The sequence below is a fragment of the Acromyrmex echinatior genome, chromosome 12, assembly GCF_024713525.1.
Source record: "Acromyrmex echinatior isolate Ae372 chromosome 12, ASM2471352v2, whole genome shotgun sequence".
NCBI lineage: Eukaryota > Metazoa > Arthropoda > Insecta > Hymenoptera > Formicidae > Acromyrmex > Acromyrmex echinatior.
The window spans coordinates 1071978-1087606 of NC_141863.1; the positions used below are offsets into that span (position 1 = coordinate 1071978).

Consider the following 15629-nt stretch of genomic DNA (forward strand, 5'->3'; position numbering starts at 1 on the left):
CTCCCCCTTTTTCAAACGTTCCCTCAATAGTCATTCTAATTTTTATAGCACATGCGTAGAATGAAAATGTCATTTGCTTTTATGCAGTTTTCCGTATATTCTGCGCATGATTGTCATTTAATCGAGCAATTTGAAATAAAAGAGAAGGAGGAGATAACTAAATTATAATTTTTAATGACTATGTAGTAGCGGAAAAGGGAATAGATAAAGCAACTTGTAATTAACTTGTATCTTGCTTATCTGATCTACATTTATATATATTTTTTCGTATCGATATTATTATATAGTTTACTCGTGAATAAAAAAAACTAATTAGCAATAACCAGTTCTTTTTTACTTTGTAATTATTTGATTTATTCGTTCTAATTTCTTGATTGTCCTCCAAGACTATTTAAAGCTATATAAACGTATAAATCAATGACATATTTTATTTTTTTATTAATAAAAAATAAAATTCTATGTTCAAACAAAAGTTTATTTCAGTAACACTAAATAAATTGCTTTGTCCTGCATAAAGAATACTATACTTATTTCAACATTCAATCAGATCAAAAACAAAATTATAAGAATATAAATTTATTTTTACTTAAAAAAATATTTGTGTTTCAACTTCAAGTTCAAATTCAAAATTTTTGATGTTTATGATGAGAAACATTATTTAATTCGATTGAGCGATCATGTTGAATAAAATTGCTCTTCCTTTTTTTATTAAGATTTTGAAATCTTGTAAAATCTTGTTTGATTATTGTAACAAAATAATTTTCTCTATACCTTCTATATACATACAGGGTTGGCCATATTCGACGGAAAGATCTGGCAACACTGTAACTTTTGACAGAGATGTTAGATCGAGTAACGACGTTTCCCACGATTGAAAAAAAAAACATCTTTCCGTCGAATATGGCCAACCCTATATATATATATAGGGTTATATATATATATAAAATGTATAATATATAGTATTACATATATATATATACAAGGTACGTCCCAAAATTTTCCGAACTTTTTCAATAGGGATAGGTCGGGTGGCACCATCCGTGTGTTCGATTGCGCGTTTGAAAGGTACATCCCTAGCTGACTTCCAGTAAAAATTTCATGACATTTGATTCAGTGGAAATGAAGTTATGGCGTCTCAAGTGTCAGTATGTTGTATACATCGGTACGAGAATGAACTTCGAACAAAGAGCCAATATTAAGTTTTGTTTTAAACTTGGTAAAACATTTACTGAAACCCATAATTTGATGAAACAAGTTTATGGTGATAATTGTGTAGCCCGTGCCAGTGTTTATGAGTGGTATACGCGATTCAAGAACGGTCGTGAGGACATAAATGACGACGCACATACAGGTCGCCCAAAATCGACAATTAACGAAAATTCCATCGAAGTTGTGCGTAATTTCATCAAGCATGAGCCAAAATCTTCAGTGAGATACATGGAAATGGAATTGAACATCCCCAAATCAACGATTTATCGCATTTTGACCGAACATTTGGGCCTACAAAAAGTCTGTGCACGATTTGTTCCACACAAGTTGACTGACGACCAAAAAATGCATCGAATTCAACATTCAAAGGACATTATTAAGGAAGCAAAAAAGGACCAAAACTTCCTTTATAGCATTGTTACTGGTGACGAGACGTGGTGTTTTCAATACGATCCAGAAACCAAGCGTCAAAGCGCGGAATGGAAGGCGCGAAACGACCCAAAACCCAAAAAATCGCGTTTAGAGAAGTCAAAAGTGAAGACAATGCTCATTTGTTTTTATGATTCCAAGGGTATTGTGCACAAAGAATTCGTTCCAGCAGGCCAAACAGTTAATGCTGTATTCTATGTAAGCGTTTTGAAGCGTTTGGTGCACCGCATTCGTCGTATTCGGCCAGAATATCGCGAAGGAGGAAGTTGGCGCTTGTTACACGATAATGCGCCATCTCACCGTTCGACACTTGTCACTGATTTTTTGACTAAAAATCACATTTTAACAATCAACCATTCCCCGTATTCGCCTGATATGGCACCTTGTGACTTCTACCTATTCGGCAAAATGCATTTGTCCATGAAAGGAAAGCGGTATGTGGACGTAGAAGACATCCAAAGGGCTTGTACCACTATTCTGAAGGACGTGCCTTTGAACGACATAAAACACTCATTTGAAATGCTTTTAGATCGTGCCAAACGTTGTATTGAGTCCGACGGGGACTACTTTGAATAAACAATTTGAATTTGAAAAAAAAAGTAAACCGTTGTTGTTTTATTTCAAAAGTTCGGAAAATTTTGGGACGCACTATATATATATATATATATGTAATACTATATATTATACATTTTATATATATAATCACGTGCATTTGTAGTCCATATGTTTGTCGAATAATATTGTTATAAATAAAGTTATCATTTAGAATTTTACCAACATATTCTAAAATTGTTGATAATATTGATGTTTAATGTTAGGCAAATTATATGAAGAAAATTATGGATTGTTTAAATGAAACATAAACTGTATTGACAGCGTCGTGAATATTTGATACGGGAAAATGTCGCGGAGTCATTTTACTGCATGACAACGCAAAATCTCATATGACGCATTCTTATTCTATTTAAAATCAGCCTTACAAACAGCCTTATAAACAGCCTTACAAAATTTCATAAACTATTTCTGAGTCATATTAGTATCTTAAAATGATCTAGAAATAAGGACTATAACTATGAATATATATTAATATAGGAGACATAAATATTTTTATTATATATATTAAGAATAAATTTATAAACAGTGCGCGTTACTCCGAACATTCGCATTAGTATTACGTATATTAAAGGTGGGGCACAATGAGAGTGGGGTAACAATAGGCGTGCTTGTTGCTAATTAAAATAAAGTTATATATAGAGAGAGATTAAGGTTAAGATAACATTTCAATCAGAACTTACCCACTATTACTCATAATATATTGCGACAAAGCGGAATTGCATGGTCGAGTCGTATTGCATCATGAATAACGATAGAAAGATATCTTAAACATTCCTACATATTAAATTAGAAGATTGCTTAGAGAACGATCGGTAAATACCGATTACTACAGTAATATTCAAGGAATCTACCACCGCGTCTCGCAGAAAGTCAAGAAATTTATAAAAATTCTGTATCCTCAGTAGTTATTGGAATAAAGTTGTAAAATAATAAAAATATAACATACCCGAAGCCAATTTTAACGAAAAATTTCTGATATTAGAAAGGGAAATTATGTATTATTTAATCTTCTTATTTATAAGATGTTTCAAAACTGAAGATCAATTATTCAGCAGATAATTAAGGACCTAAAAATAACAAAAAAGTTAATATAAATATAAGTTTATTGTTTTATAGAGTCCTAATTTCTTTCAAGAGATGCTAAGCGAACTATATCTTCATGTGATATAATATTGCAGTAAAATTGCTATAATATTACATATATATCAATATCATAATATATCAATATCGCTGCAATATTAAATAATAAATATTGCAATATTAAATGTCCGCGAAAAATCCAATGCAGAAATGTACTTCTGCAATATTGTGGTAATATTATTAGGTGTTGGAATTAATTCATAGCGTTTTACAAGTGATGGGAAGTACTTTCATTAATGTATTTTTTAATGCTCATGTGAAATAAATAACATTCTTTCATTAAAAAACGCTACGAATTAATTCCAACACCTAATATATTATCGTAATATTAATTTCTAAAACTGCGTCCGAGAAATGCGCTGTTGCATCATTCAATCTTTGTTTACATGTATAATAAATGTATAAAGATGGAATGAAATACAATAGCTTTTATAAGCTCTCACTAAATGCAGCCTAAGAATATCATGTGTCCTTAATTTTTACATAGAATAGCAAAAAATTCTACTGTCAAGAAAATCTCATTTAGATCGTGTTTCAATATACTTATAGGGTGACTGTCTCTATTAATGTGTCTTTTAGTCAATTTGCTTATTATCGAATTAATAAATATTAAATATTGTAGCTTTAATTTTATCTGTTTGTAATCAATATCGGTTTTCCGACTATTTCTTTTTCTTATAATATTTCTTTAATTTAAAAAATATTAATAATGTTTTTGATAAAAATAAAACATGTTTTTGTCCTTATTGCGAGTCCTTCAAGCGGCGATAGCCTTATTAATGTTCCCCCAATTTGTGTGCCTATTCGTATTGTATTTGATTCATTTTAACATATAATTATTGGTGATGAATTTAATTCCTAATGTTTTTTCGCCTTCAAAATTGATTTGTTTCCAAGGGAAAATGAATGAATTTTAATCAAAGTAATTTCTTCCATTTTCTACTACTTTTTCCCATCTCTTCGGCGACCGGACAATCCTTCTACGACGGTAGAACGCGGTGTCTTTCGAGGCGATTCATTCATCCACTCGTTTTTGGACTTCTTCAGAGAAGAAGTATGTCCGTAAGTGCGTATTGCATCGATCGGAAGAGATGGTTATCCGACGGTGTCAAGTCTGGAGAGTATGCTGGATGCGGAAGGATTTCCCATTCAAGTTGTAAAAGTGTCTGCTTCATGCTTTTCATGCGGTCCAACGTTGTCATGCAACAAAATGATTTTGTGTCGATTGTTGGCTACGGATGATCTTTTTTGCATCAACCCGTCACTCAATCGGCATAATTGCTGTTTGTAGCGATCAGCTATAACGGTTTCATTTGGACGCAAGAGTTCGTAATACAGCACACCCTCTTAGTCCTACCAAATGCAGAGCAAGGTCTTATGCCCGTGAATATTTCTCTTCGGCGTTAAAGTGGATGGTTAGCCGAGGTCCACTCATGATTTTTTCCGTTTGGGATTATGAAATAAATCCATTTTTCATCGCCAGTCACGATGCACCACAAAAAACTCTTTTTTTTGCCTGACAAGCAAAGAAATCGCGATAGACAAACGATTCGAAATGGCATTTTCTGACAACTCATGTGGTAGCCATCTCCCTTTCTTATGAATTTTTCCCATGGCATACAAGCGTTTTGAGACAGCCTTTAAAGTAACATTTAACGCTTTTGACAACTCTAAAAGCGTTTGAGCTGGATTCTCATCAAAGAATTTTTGCAATTCGACATCTTCAAATTTTTTCGGCTGTCCTGGACATTTCTTACGTTCTTTATCTCTTACGTTCTTTGTCTCAAAATCATTGTTTCAGGAGCGCTTAAATCAAACTCTACATGTTCTTTCTGATGGAGTTTCATCATCATACACTTCGGATAATAAGCGATGCGCTTCAACTGCGATTTTCTTGAGGTCGAAGTAGTGAAGAAGCACATGTCAGAAAAACAACTTATCGCGGTTCATTTTCAATCGATTGGAAAATCTCTTTGGCGTCGAGAAATCTAACCTATGAGAATTGAATCACTTTCAGCAATGTCTAAACTACAAAATGTCTAAACTACAAAAGATATACGACTTCACCGTCAAAACTCGCTAGTATCCTTTAGTAGCGAGCGGCAGGAATTAAGTTTACCGCCTTAAATTAATATTAAATATATAATATAATATAATATAATATCATTATTTTAGTTATACTTATTTCAATATACACTCATATCACAACTCCAATACAAAGCATCCTAAAGACAAGCTTAATCTTGTAGTACATATTACTAGATTTATATAAATTCCTCATATCTCTCGAAAAATGTTTAAAATACTTTAATAGTTAAAATATTTTAATAGTTAAAAAATAAAATATTATCTTAATAATTTAACTTAAATTTAACTTAAAAAATTTTTTTTTTACATGTTTGTGTTAGTTTTCTTTATAACTTATTAAAATACAAAAGTACACTAATAAGGTCCGGCACAGTAATAGAGACAGTTACTTAGTAGTATTAAAAACCTATAATATGAATTTCTATTATATATTATGGCAAAGTGTATATCAGAACTGCATTCATCAATCCTATTTTAGGACCTATTTAAAAAAAATTATTTGAAATTACCCGAAAATAGGTGAAAAATCTTATAATGCTGCACACATTTTTATTTTATTCTGTCTGGTTTAAACTTAGAAAAAATTGAACTCCGCCGCCTCCATTTATCGGTGCTGCATATTGCTCGCAGCCATATAAAACATAATATTTAAAAGATGTTACGGTAATATTGCAGTGCAATATATCACATAATAATATTTGTACGATACTGCAATAATATTGCAGTGTGATATATCACACAGTGATATTTGTATGGTGTTGCGGTAATATTGCAGTGTGATATATCACATTGTAATATTTCAGTAAAATTACCATAATATTACATTGTAATATTTTACAATACAATATCTCAATAATATTTTTGTAATATTGCATTGGAAATTGTAATATTATTATAACATTATAATGTCACTGCAATATCACTGCAATATTATAAGCTGTGCTAGATTCAGATTCCCACTCAAGTATCACTCCATCCTTGATATTTACCGAATGTTAAACAAGAATGACATAACAGGAATCCGACCATGTTACTAGATGGATGGATAGTGCTAAAATAGCTTGCAACTTTTATTTTTGATTTAATTACGTAGTAAACTCTTTTTATTTAATTATATTATAAATCCTTCCCCTCATCTCTTCTTTCAATTTTAACAAAAATATTCAAAAGAAAAACAATTTCGAATTTCAACATAAAACTTACAACTTGAAAACAATGCATTTCTTGACTCATATTTAAATAAACTTTTTTTTGTTTCTGAATTTCTAATTATTTTCTGATTAATTGATTTCCATTTTTGAAAGAAATAAATATTGAATTCATGCAAATACACATAGATAGTACTTATTGGTTTATATATTTTATGTACGTTTCCTGAATGTATTTAATGTTGTGTACATTATTCTACAACCTTTAAGAAACATATATAAAATCTACATAGATATGCTATATAGCATAACTATTGGGATAATTATATATATCCAACGAAATACAGAATCAGCTAACAATATTCTTTTCTATTAGGATAAAAATATGGATCTCACATTTTTTTGCAAAGTTAACAAAAATTAGTATGAACTATTATATATTATATAATATTGATTCATCAAAAATTAACATTTTCTGATTGTTATTTGTTTTAATCTCGAAAAAAATTCTTTAACAGTTAAAACTTTGATGTCCTAGCAATTTGCAAAAGCCATTTGCAATTTTCTATTCAAAATAAAGATAAAAAGTTTATTAAAAACTAGATTTTTAAACCAGCAGTTAGATAGTTAAAGATCGTCAAAAAAAAACGTTACAGATAATTATATAATTAATTAAAAAACAAAGATAAAGAAAACGAAAAAAACTGTGCCGCGTAAACGAAGGACGTAACAGGCATTTAACTCACTACAAAGATAACTACATATTATTGCATATTTATTTATGTGAGTAATGTAGCAAAGTATATACCGTACATTGATGTATTAAACTTTCTATTACTGTACTTGTATCGCAATATCGACAGATAGTAATGTAACAAACGTGACACCATCACAAAACTATATTATTCTCAAAGCGAAATACATCATCGCGCCTCTTACTTGCACGATGAATAAAGTTACATAACCCGTGACGTTAGATTGCAGCACGTAATTTTGTTCTCGCGCATAACCATTCGATTCATGAAGCATATAAAGCATAATTTCCTTACAAAGTCAAGCCATCAGAAAAAATAACATTAGATCTTAGAACATTAATAAGAACACACTGACCTACTTTTTAAATAGATTTTGCTAATGCTTTTTTTAATGTTTATTTATAAAATTGTTAATAGCATATATCTAAGAAAAATTTAAAAAATTATCTTAAAAAATATACAAAATTAATTTATTACTTATTTTAAATCTTGTATAAAATTTATAAATAAATTTTAAAACAATATAAAAATTTGGTTTTAAAAAATAAAAATATCTGTGCTACAATGCTAGACTTGGTGAGATACTTGATATTTCTTTCTTACTAAGTGTAACTACATAACCCTACATAACTACTAAGTAACCCTACATAAAATCGACTAATGTTACATCGAAAATGGTTTCTTCTGCATTTTTATTAAAATAATATTTAATCAATATAAGAATTTAGCAAGAAAATTTATGTAATAGAGAAACAGTCACCCAAGTAGCAAACTTATTTATCATCATTTTGGCATCAAAACAAATTAAGAATTCTGTTGACGTTCATTTTAACATCAAGATAATGACAAATAATATCATCTTGCTACATAGGAGTATAATTCCAATCTTAATTATGCGCATACATTGAAAGAGTCTTAGCGATAATTTTCACAATGATCCATTCCACGTCAGTACGCGATATGCTTATATTAGAATGAAGTTCCCAATTATTGTTCAGAAAGATTTAATATTCTGCAAGATTCCATTTCTACCACATTATTTTAATGCAAGTGTAAAATAATGAAATATGCAAAATAAAATAGTAGGTATTTTATCTGTGGACTAAATTATATAAATATAAAAAAAATATATTTTTTCATTTCAATGTTAAAACATCATTTCTTAATATGAGTAATTCAATCATCAAAATTGTTATTATTGAAATTAATCGATTTTAAAACAATAACTTTATTCTATTGATGACTTTTGAGAATTTTACAGTATATAAACATTAGAAGATTCGAGCAATGTTAAAAACAATGTACTAAATCAAATAAAAATTTATTTGGTTTAGTACATTGATCTTCAACATCGCTCGAATTCAATTATTTATATTGTAAAATTGTCAATAGATAAATCGCTTTTTTAAAATCTATTTTTAAATAAAAATATTAATAATTAGATGGTTTTTTTTAAAGCAAGCCAGAATATATTAGAGAAATTTGATTTACAAAACATGAAATTGGGAAATCAATTTTGAGCATCTCTTATTCATATTTAGATGGATATAAACTTATACTTACGCATCGAAAAGAGAAAATTTAAAGTCGAAAATTATCACAGTAATGACGAACTGGAGCTCTGCTCTTCCACCTGCACATATTTAAGAAATTATACACATACTTGCATATAATTATATAATACTTCAAATAAAAACAGTTGATATCTTGTACACATAACTTAAATATTAAATATAATATTAAAATATATTATAATATTAAAATTTTTTTTTTTTAATAAAAAGTAGCATTTTTTCTATTTTAGAGTGTAATTATTTTTATTATTTTTACTTTTATTTTTTTTCGGAAATAGTTTTAAGATATTTAAAGATATAAATAGAACATTCTAAAATTAAATATTCATTTACGAAGTTTCCCTTGATTATCCAAATATATTTCTAGTCTCATAAAATTAAAATATCATTAGAACAGAAACAAAAAAAATATAAATTGATCTTCATTCGTGGAGTTTAATTTTCTATTAAATAATAAAAGTTATTTGTATACGTTGTTAAGCAAAAATTGCCTTAGTATTAAGAAGTTGGCTAAAAAGGAAAGGGAAATGGTGACCCGGTCCAAGATTGCCACATTTATCACTGTCCTAGATGCAAGTGGTAATACAAGTACCTCCTATAACTCATAGGAAGTGTAGACCTGCGTTTTGTTACGGGTCGCAGCTTTTCGGGCATCGTTAGTCCATTTTGCGACTTTCGCTAATTTTAATGCGCGAAATTATACGAACCGCAGTGTCTATTAGTTTTTCACGTCTATATGTATACAATCACATGTCAATCTAACTATAACATATCATTACAATATTATTACATTAAATTACTTAATTAATAAATTAAGTGATAAAAACGTATTTGTCACAACAAAAATTTTTATTTTCAGGCAATTATTTATGTTAACATTAATTTATTTAAATATTATATATAACTTAATTTTTTGTAATATTTTAATATAGCACATTATATTCTTAATTGTAATTATATATTCAACAAATATGAATTAATTTAATGTAATTTAGTAGATAGTTTTTGACTTACTTAATATTATCTTTAAACACATGTTTTCCATATCCAACATTGCACTATTTTGAATGTTAACATTGGACTTGTATTTTCAATACCAACGTGGCACTTGCACTTAATTTCAAAATTTTATCTGACTTAAGTCTTATGTCTTTTTTTAAGTAAACATTCTTGGTAAGCAACGAGCATGTTTGAATTATAAAACTATGAAAAATTCAAGCTAAACTAGCTTTATAAAATTATATATATATGCAAAGTATTCTTACTGTGCAATCGGAATTCCTCTTGCTCTTAGAGAGGTTAAATAGTTAAATCCATAAGAATCAATCACTCGGTGAGTAAGCTACATTCCAAAATTCATCGAAAAAAAAGTGTTGCAATTGTTCTGTCCACGACTGTACGTTGCGCAATAGTGAAGATGTTTTCAAACATCAACTCTATTCTCTGTTACAATATTTTAAACACTTTCACTATTGTACATTGTGTTTAAGCGGGCAAATTTCGGACAGCTTAATCGAATAACTTTAAAAACTCTTCTCGTTTAAAAACTATTATAGCTTCGACATTTAATATTAAAATATTTATCTTTTTAAATCTTAAGAATTTTCTATTAATGGTTGTTACAGTAAGTCTGTGACACCCTATATATAATATACCTTTCATTGCAGAATTAAAATCAAATCTATTTAATATCATTTATTTAAATTTAACTTTAATTTAAAACGTTAATTCTCTAAAATTAAGAAAAAAAGAGCTACAGTTCAAGAAAGCTGTTTAATGATTAATAATCAAAAATAATGAATATTTAATCAACGTTTTAATTTTGATCGCATCATTTTCAATATTAAAAGATAATTAAATTTAAATGTAGTACAAAAGTAATATTAAAATAACAGTTGAAAGTCTATAATTAAACTTACAAAATTAAGAAAGTATTAATTCGCTCTTTTACAAATATATTTATTTAAATTTTATACAGTTTCATAGTTTTAGTTCTCGTAGGTTAATAGCCGCAAAATAACAGCCTATAAATTGTGATAGTAAAGCAGTCGTCAAAAATCATGAAATGACAAAATGATAATAATTTGTAGATTGTTGTTACAAAGGAAAGTTACTCCATAACATTTGCAATTATGAAAATGTAACTTATTGTCAGCAAACTAAGTAGAATGCACAAATTTCATAATGTAAAAAAAATTAGTTATAAGATATTTAGCGTTATCAACGCTAAATATTTTATAACTAATTGTTTATTATAAACGAATTTTTCAATATCAGATTTAAATAATAATGTTATGTAATACGTTATAAAATTGAAATGGACCATTGTCTTCAAATTATTTTTACTTTGTATTTCATGATTTTTCAATGACTATTTTATTACGATTTATTGATTGTTTGCGGTTATAAACTATAAGAACTGTGAGCGAATATATATGTAAAAGCGAACTATAAATTAATTTTTATAATTTTGAAAATGTTGTTATAGAATTTCAACTATTGTTTTAATATTTGAACATTTTGTACTGCATCAAATAATTTAATTATCTTTTAACATTAAAAATGATTCAATTACGGTTGAAATATTGATGACGTTTTTATAAATAAATATTCATTGTTCGATTATTAAGCGTTAAACAACTTACTTGACTGGTAGCTCTTTTTTTCTTAATTTTTGAATTTCAAAGTTATTTGAACATAAATCTAATAATTTAATGTTTTAATTCTCTAAATTTTTAATTTAAAAAATTATTTAATATATGAACGCAATATTTCATATTTATGCTAAAGTTTATCTTGTGAAATTATTGATTGTTAAATGTATGTATTAAGCATGTTTAATCTAATAAAGTAAAATACAGTCTATCAAATAATAAAAAGTAAGAATAGATTTTGTTAAATACATTTTTCCACATATTTGCTTTACTTTCTCTTAAAAATCAATCACCTTTCCACTTTTTTCACTTTTTCCTAATATCTCGATACATGTCTCGCATTTTATGCTATTTCATTACATATTAGAAATCTATCAAAATTGAACGAAAATTGTTACATATGTTTCTTTTTATAAATTTAATAAAATATTATCTTGAACTTGTTACATTTTTATAATATTGAAATTTTCAATTTAAATATAGATATAAAGATCAATTAATTTTCATTTTGATAATTCAATTTTTAATTTTTTTAAAACACTTCTAAAATCATTTAATGTTGTAATTAAAAAGTTTGCTTTATTTTTAATATATTCGTATGATAATAAATTGTTGCATATATTTCTTATCATTCTCAAGTGAAATGCGATGTACATATATTATCCTATTAGTGATATAAAAAACAAGCAATATATGAAAGAGAATTTTGTGCGAAATAAATCGTGTGTTAAAATCTGTAGTGCAAAAATGTATTCCTCTTATAGCAAAAAATTAGATCTGTGATAAATTTTAAATATTATATACAAATAATACAAAACATAGAACCGACATGTTTATTGACCGATATATCTATTCGAAGCATATTATTGTAAGCATAATGAAATTGCAGTACTATCTCTTTCTTATATTCCGTGACACTTCATCCTTATTCACAGATCGTAGTAATAATGGAAAAATTTGTTACGCAATTAATTTCTCTAACTGCATACGCTACATTTGGTTTGCAACTCCAGCAAGAAATTACGTCAACGTCGATTCAGTACATACATCGACTACGAAATAGCGGGCGAATTGCGTCCGTATTGCCGATTCCTTTCGCTTTCCAGTCCGTCTGCAAAAGACTGAGAAAATAACAGCGATATTTGGCCAAGCGCATACGGGCCCACGAATCTATTTGAAAAGCCAAGGCGAAAGAAGAGTAGAAGGGAAAGGTCGAGCGAAAACGACTTGAAAAGACCGATATTGGTGCATGATTTCTCGTGAAATAAAAATCAACGAACGTCCAATCGTCACTACTGCTTATTCAAGGCTGGACCAATGATCGGCAAGTAGCACGAGGCAATCAACCAGCCGAATGTAACAGCACCGTCAACCAAGTTAGTTGGTGAAACCTTCGAGCTGCAGCTATCACAATCTTGATCATTGTCAACCGATATCTCCTGCAATCATCAAATAAACTCTGATCTTCAACTGGGCTGACTATCATGTATACTTCCATCATTTGCATTTGGTAAATTTATTGTACATATTATCTTTAATTGTAAGAGGTTTTCTCATTTAAACAGTATTAAAAATCTTTATTTTAGACTGCATATTGAGAAACACAATCAATATTAGAAATTTAAAATGTCTATTACGGTCGAAGTTGGAACATCATTACTTTAAATAATTCAATCTTGAATTACTAATATACATTATATATGTACTTGCATATATATCATATTGTAGTCTTTTCAAACTGCACGCCGAATTCTTTTTCCGGACTTATAAACGCAATTAAAACTACTCTAGTAATCGCGAAAATAAATTGACAAGCAATTTTAATAGTTTGATGTTACCATCAAGCATCATATTATAAAAATATTAATATGTTAAAACTGTTAGTAAATTTATTGCAAAAAATATTACCTCGACCGGGACTTGAACTCTGATCTCTTGTATTCCGAGCGTACGGAAGGTCTAAACCATTAATATTCTTCGTAATAATCGACAATAGAAATATACATACAATAAAGAAATAACGTTTTTATTCATTTACGTGCGGTGATTAATAGATACATGTTAAATATAAAAACAGAATTTTGCTCGGACATGACATGTTGATCTTACAGTTATTGAGAAATACAGAAACATTTCTTTTCAATTCGTAGTAAAAGTATGAAAAATAAAATTCATAATTAAAATACTTTACTAATTATATTGATTAAAAAAACCATTTTTTCTATTAAGATATTAACAAAATAATTTTTTTTATAAAACAACTTTTCAACCGAAAACAGAGATATATACTTATTAAGAAAAACGTAGGAACTTACAGAGACTTACTTATTAAGAAAATTTTATTGATAATTTCTTATTCAATTTATATCATTCAAATTATTATCTTCATTAATTTTTTTGCACGCGATTTCTTTATTCTCTATTATTTTCTCACCTCTTTGTTTTTATACTGATATTCTTGTCCAATTTCTCTCTTGTTATTTCACATAACTTATCGTATTACATCATTCTTCGCTTACATTTTTTTCCATTTTTCCATGTTTTGTTGTTTTCTTTTTTCTCTTTCTCTGTTACTATTTAAAAAAGGAAGGCAACTTTTAAAAAATACTTTCAAATCATTTGTATCATTCGTAAAATAATTTTATAATTCTTTTAATCTTGATTTGAATATATTATTCTCTTTGAGTTATCTACGCATTTCTTTTATAAAAGTGAAAGAATATAATTGTAATACTTATGACATATAATATATAAACTTCACATATTTTGATTTTTATCTTCAAAAAAATTAAATATATATACTTGATGTACATTTTATTCTTTACAGACATTTTTATCATTTTTATCATTTTCATTACTAAAAAGAAATTGTATATCTCAAAAAACATATTTATAGTTTTATTAATTAATAATGCAAGACTTTTACTAATCGTATTTTGATCTTTATAATATAACATATATTAAGTAAGTGCAATGAATTAATTAATGACTTCTTTACCTTTTTTATTCAGAGGCCGTTTTACTATGATATATAAATTCTGCACGTATGTTAGGCATGACGACATTTACCTTTGCTCCTTTTTTGTAGCAAGCAAAGATCTATTGTTTATGTGTAGAATTCCGTAAAAAAACCTCATTAAGTTCTTCTATTATATAAATATTTATTAATTATGTTTAAATACTTTACTTTGTTTGATCTCATTTTTAAATAATACAGTTACTAATTGTAAGTTAAAAATAAAATAATAACATTTTGTATTTTTGATTAATTCTCAATTAAAATGAATTAAAAGTAAATGTATATTTAATGTAATTTATACATTTTTAATATTACTTTTTATAATAAATACATCTATTCTCTCTTCTCTTATTTTTAAGAAATATTTATCCAGTATTTTAAAAAGCTGTATATTTTACTAACCTTCTTTTGCTCAAACGTTTTAAATATTCATTTTTAATTTCTGCCCTATCTGCACTAGTTTAAACATTTCTTCTGACTGTAAGAGTTTTTGTCAAATTTTTATGCCAATATGTAATTATGATCCTTTACAATTTGAAGTAATTGTTATTTCATTACTTTCTTTTATTAAAATTTTTATTTTTTTTTTATAAAGTTATTAAAATAATTTGTTATCCTGGCAGAAAAATTTGTACTAAAAAGTACAAAAAACCTATTATAGATTGAGACAAAATTTTATGAATTTTTAGTCTTTCGTAGATATTCATAGTAACGTTTGTCTTAAAAATTTTTAGTTCTTTGTAACTATTTATAGTAAGATACAGAGAACATGACGTTGTTTGTTTGAAAAATTAAGAAATCCTTGCTGTGCTTATTCCATAAAAATTAGTAATATAGCGTCAGAAAACATACTAATTTGTATGTAATTTTTACGAAATTCTATAAAAATTTAACTGTTGTAGGTTTTATTGCGTATTTTTTTGTTGTTTAGCATTTGTTTTTATTTATAGAAATAGTTTAAAATTTGTTCTTTATTTATAGAAATTTTTTGCGTACGG

General features: G+C 27.5%; 1 protein-coding gene across 2 annotated transcripts in view; it reads left to right on the plus strand.

Annotated features, from left to right (window-relative positions):
- The first annotated feature begins 12640 nt into the window (after positions 1 to 12640).
- The window catches only part of LOC105143737 (circadian clock-controlled protein daywake), a 34919-nt gene continuing 31930 nt past the window's right edge, over positions 12641 to 15629 (plus strand). The window contains exon 1 of one of the 2 annotated variants that reach the window (XM_087411749.1): positions 12641 to 13122. In XM_087411749.1, the coding sequence (XP_087267875.1) occupies positions 13097 to 13122 (26 nt within the window). In that variant the 5' untranslated portion in view covers positions 12641 to 13096. The remainder of the gene's footprint in view (positions 13123 to 15629) is intronic. The other variant, XM_011052213.2, reaches the window with a different exon arrangement.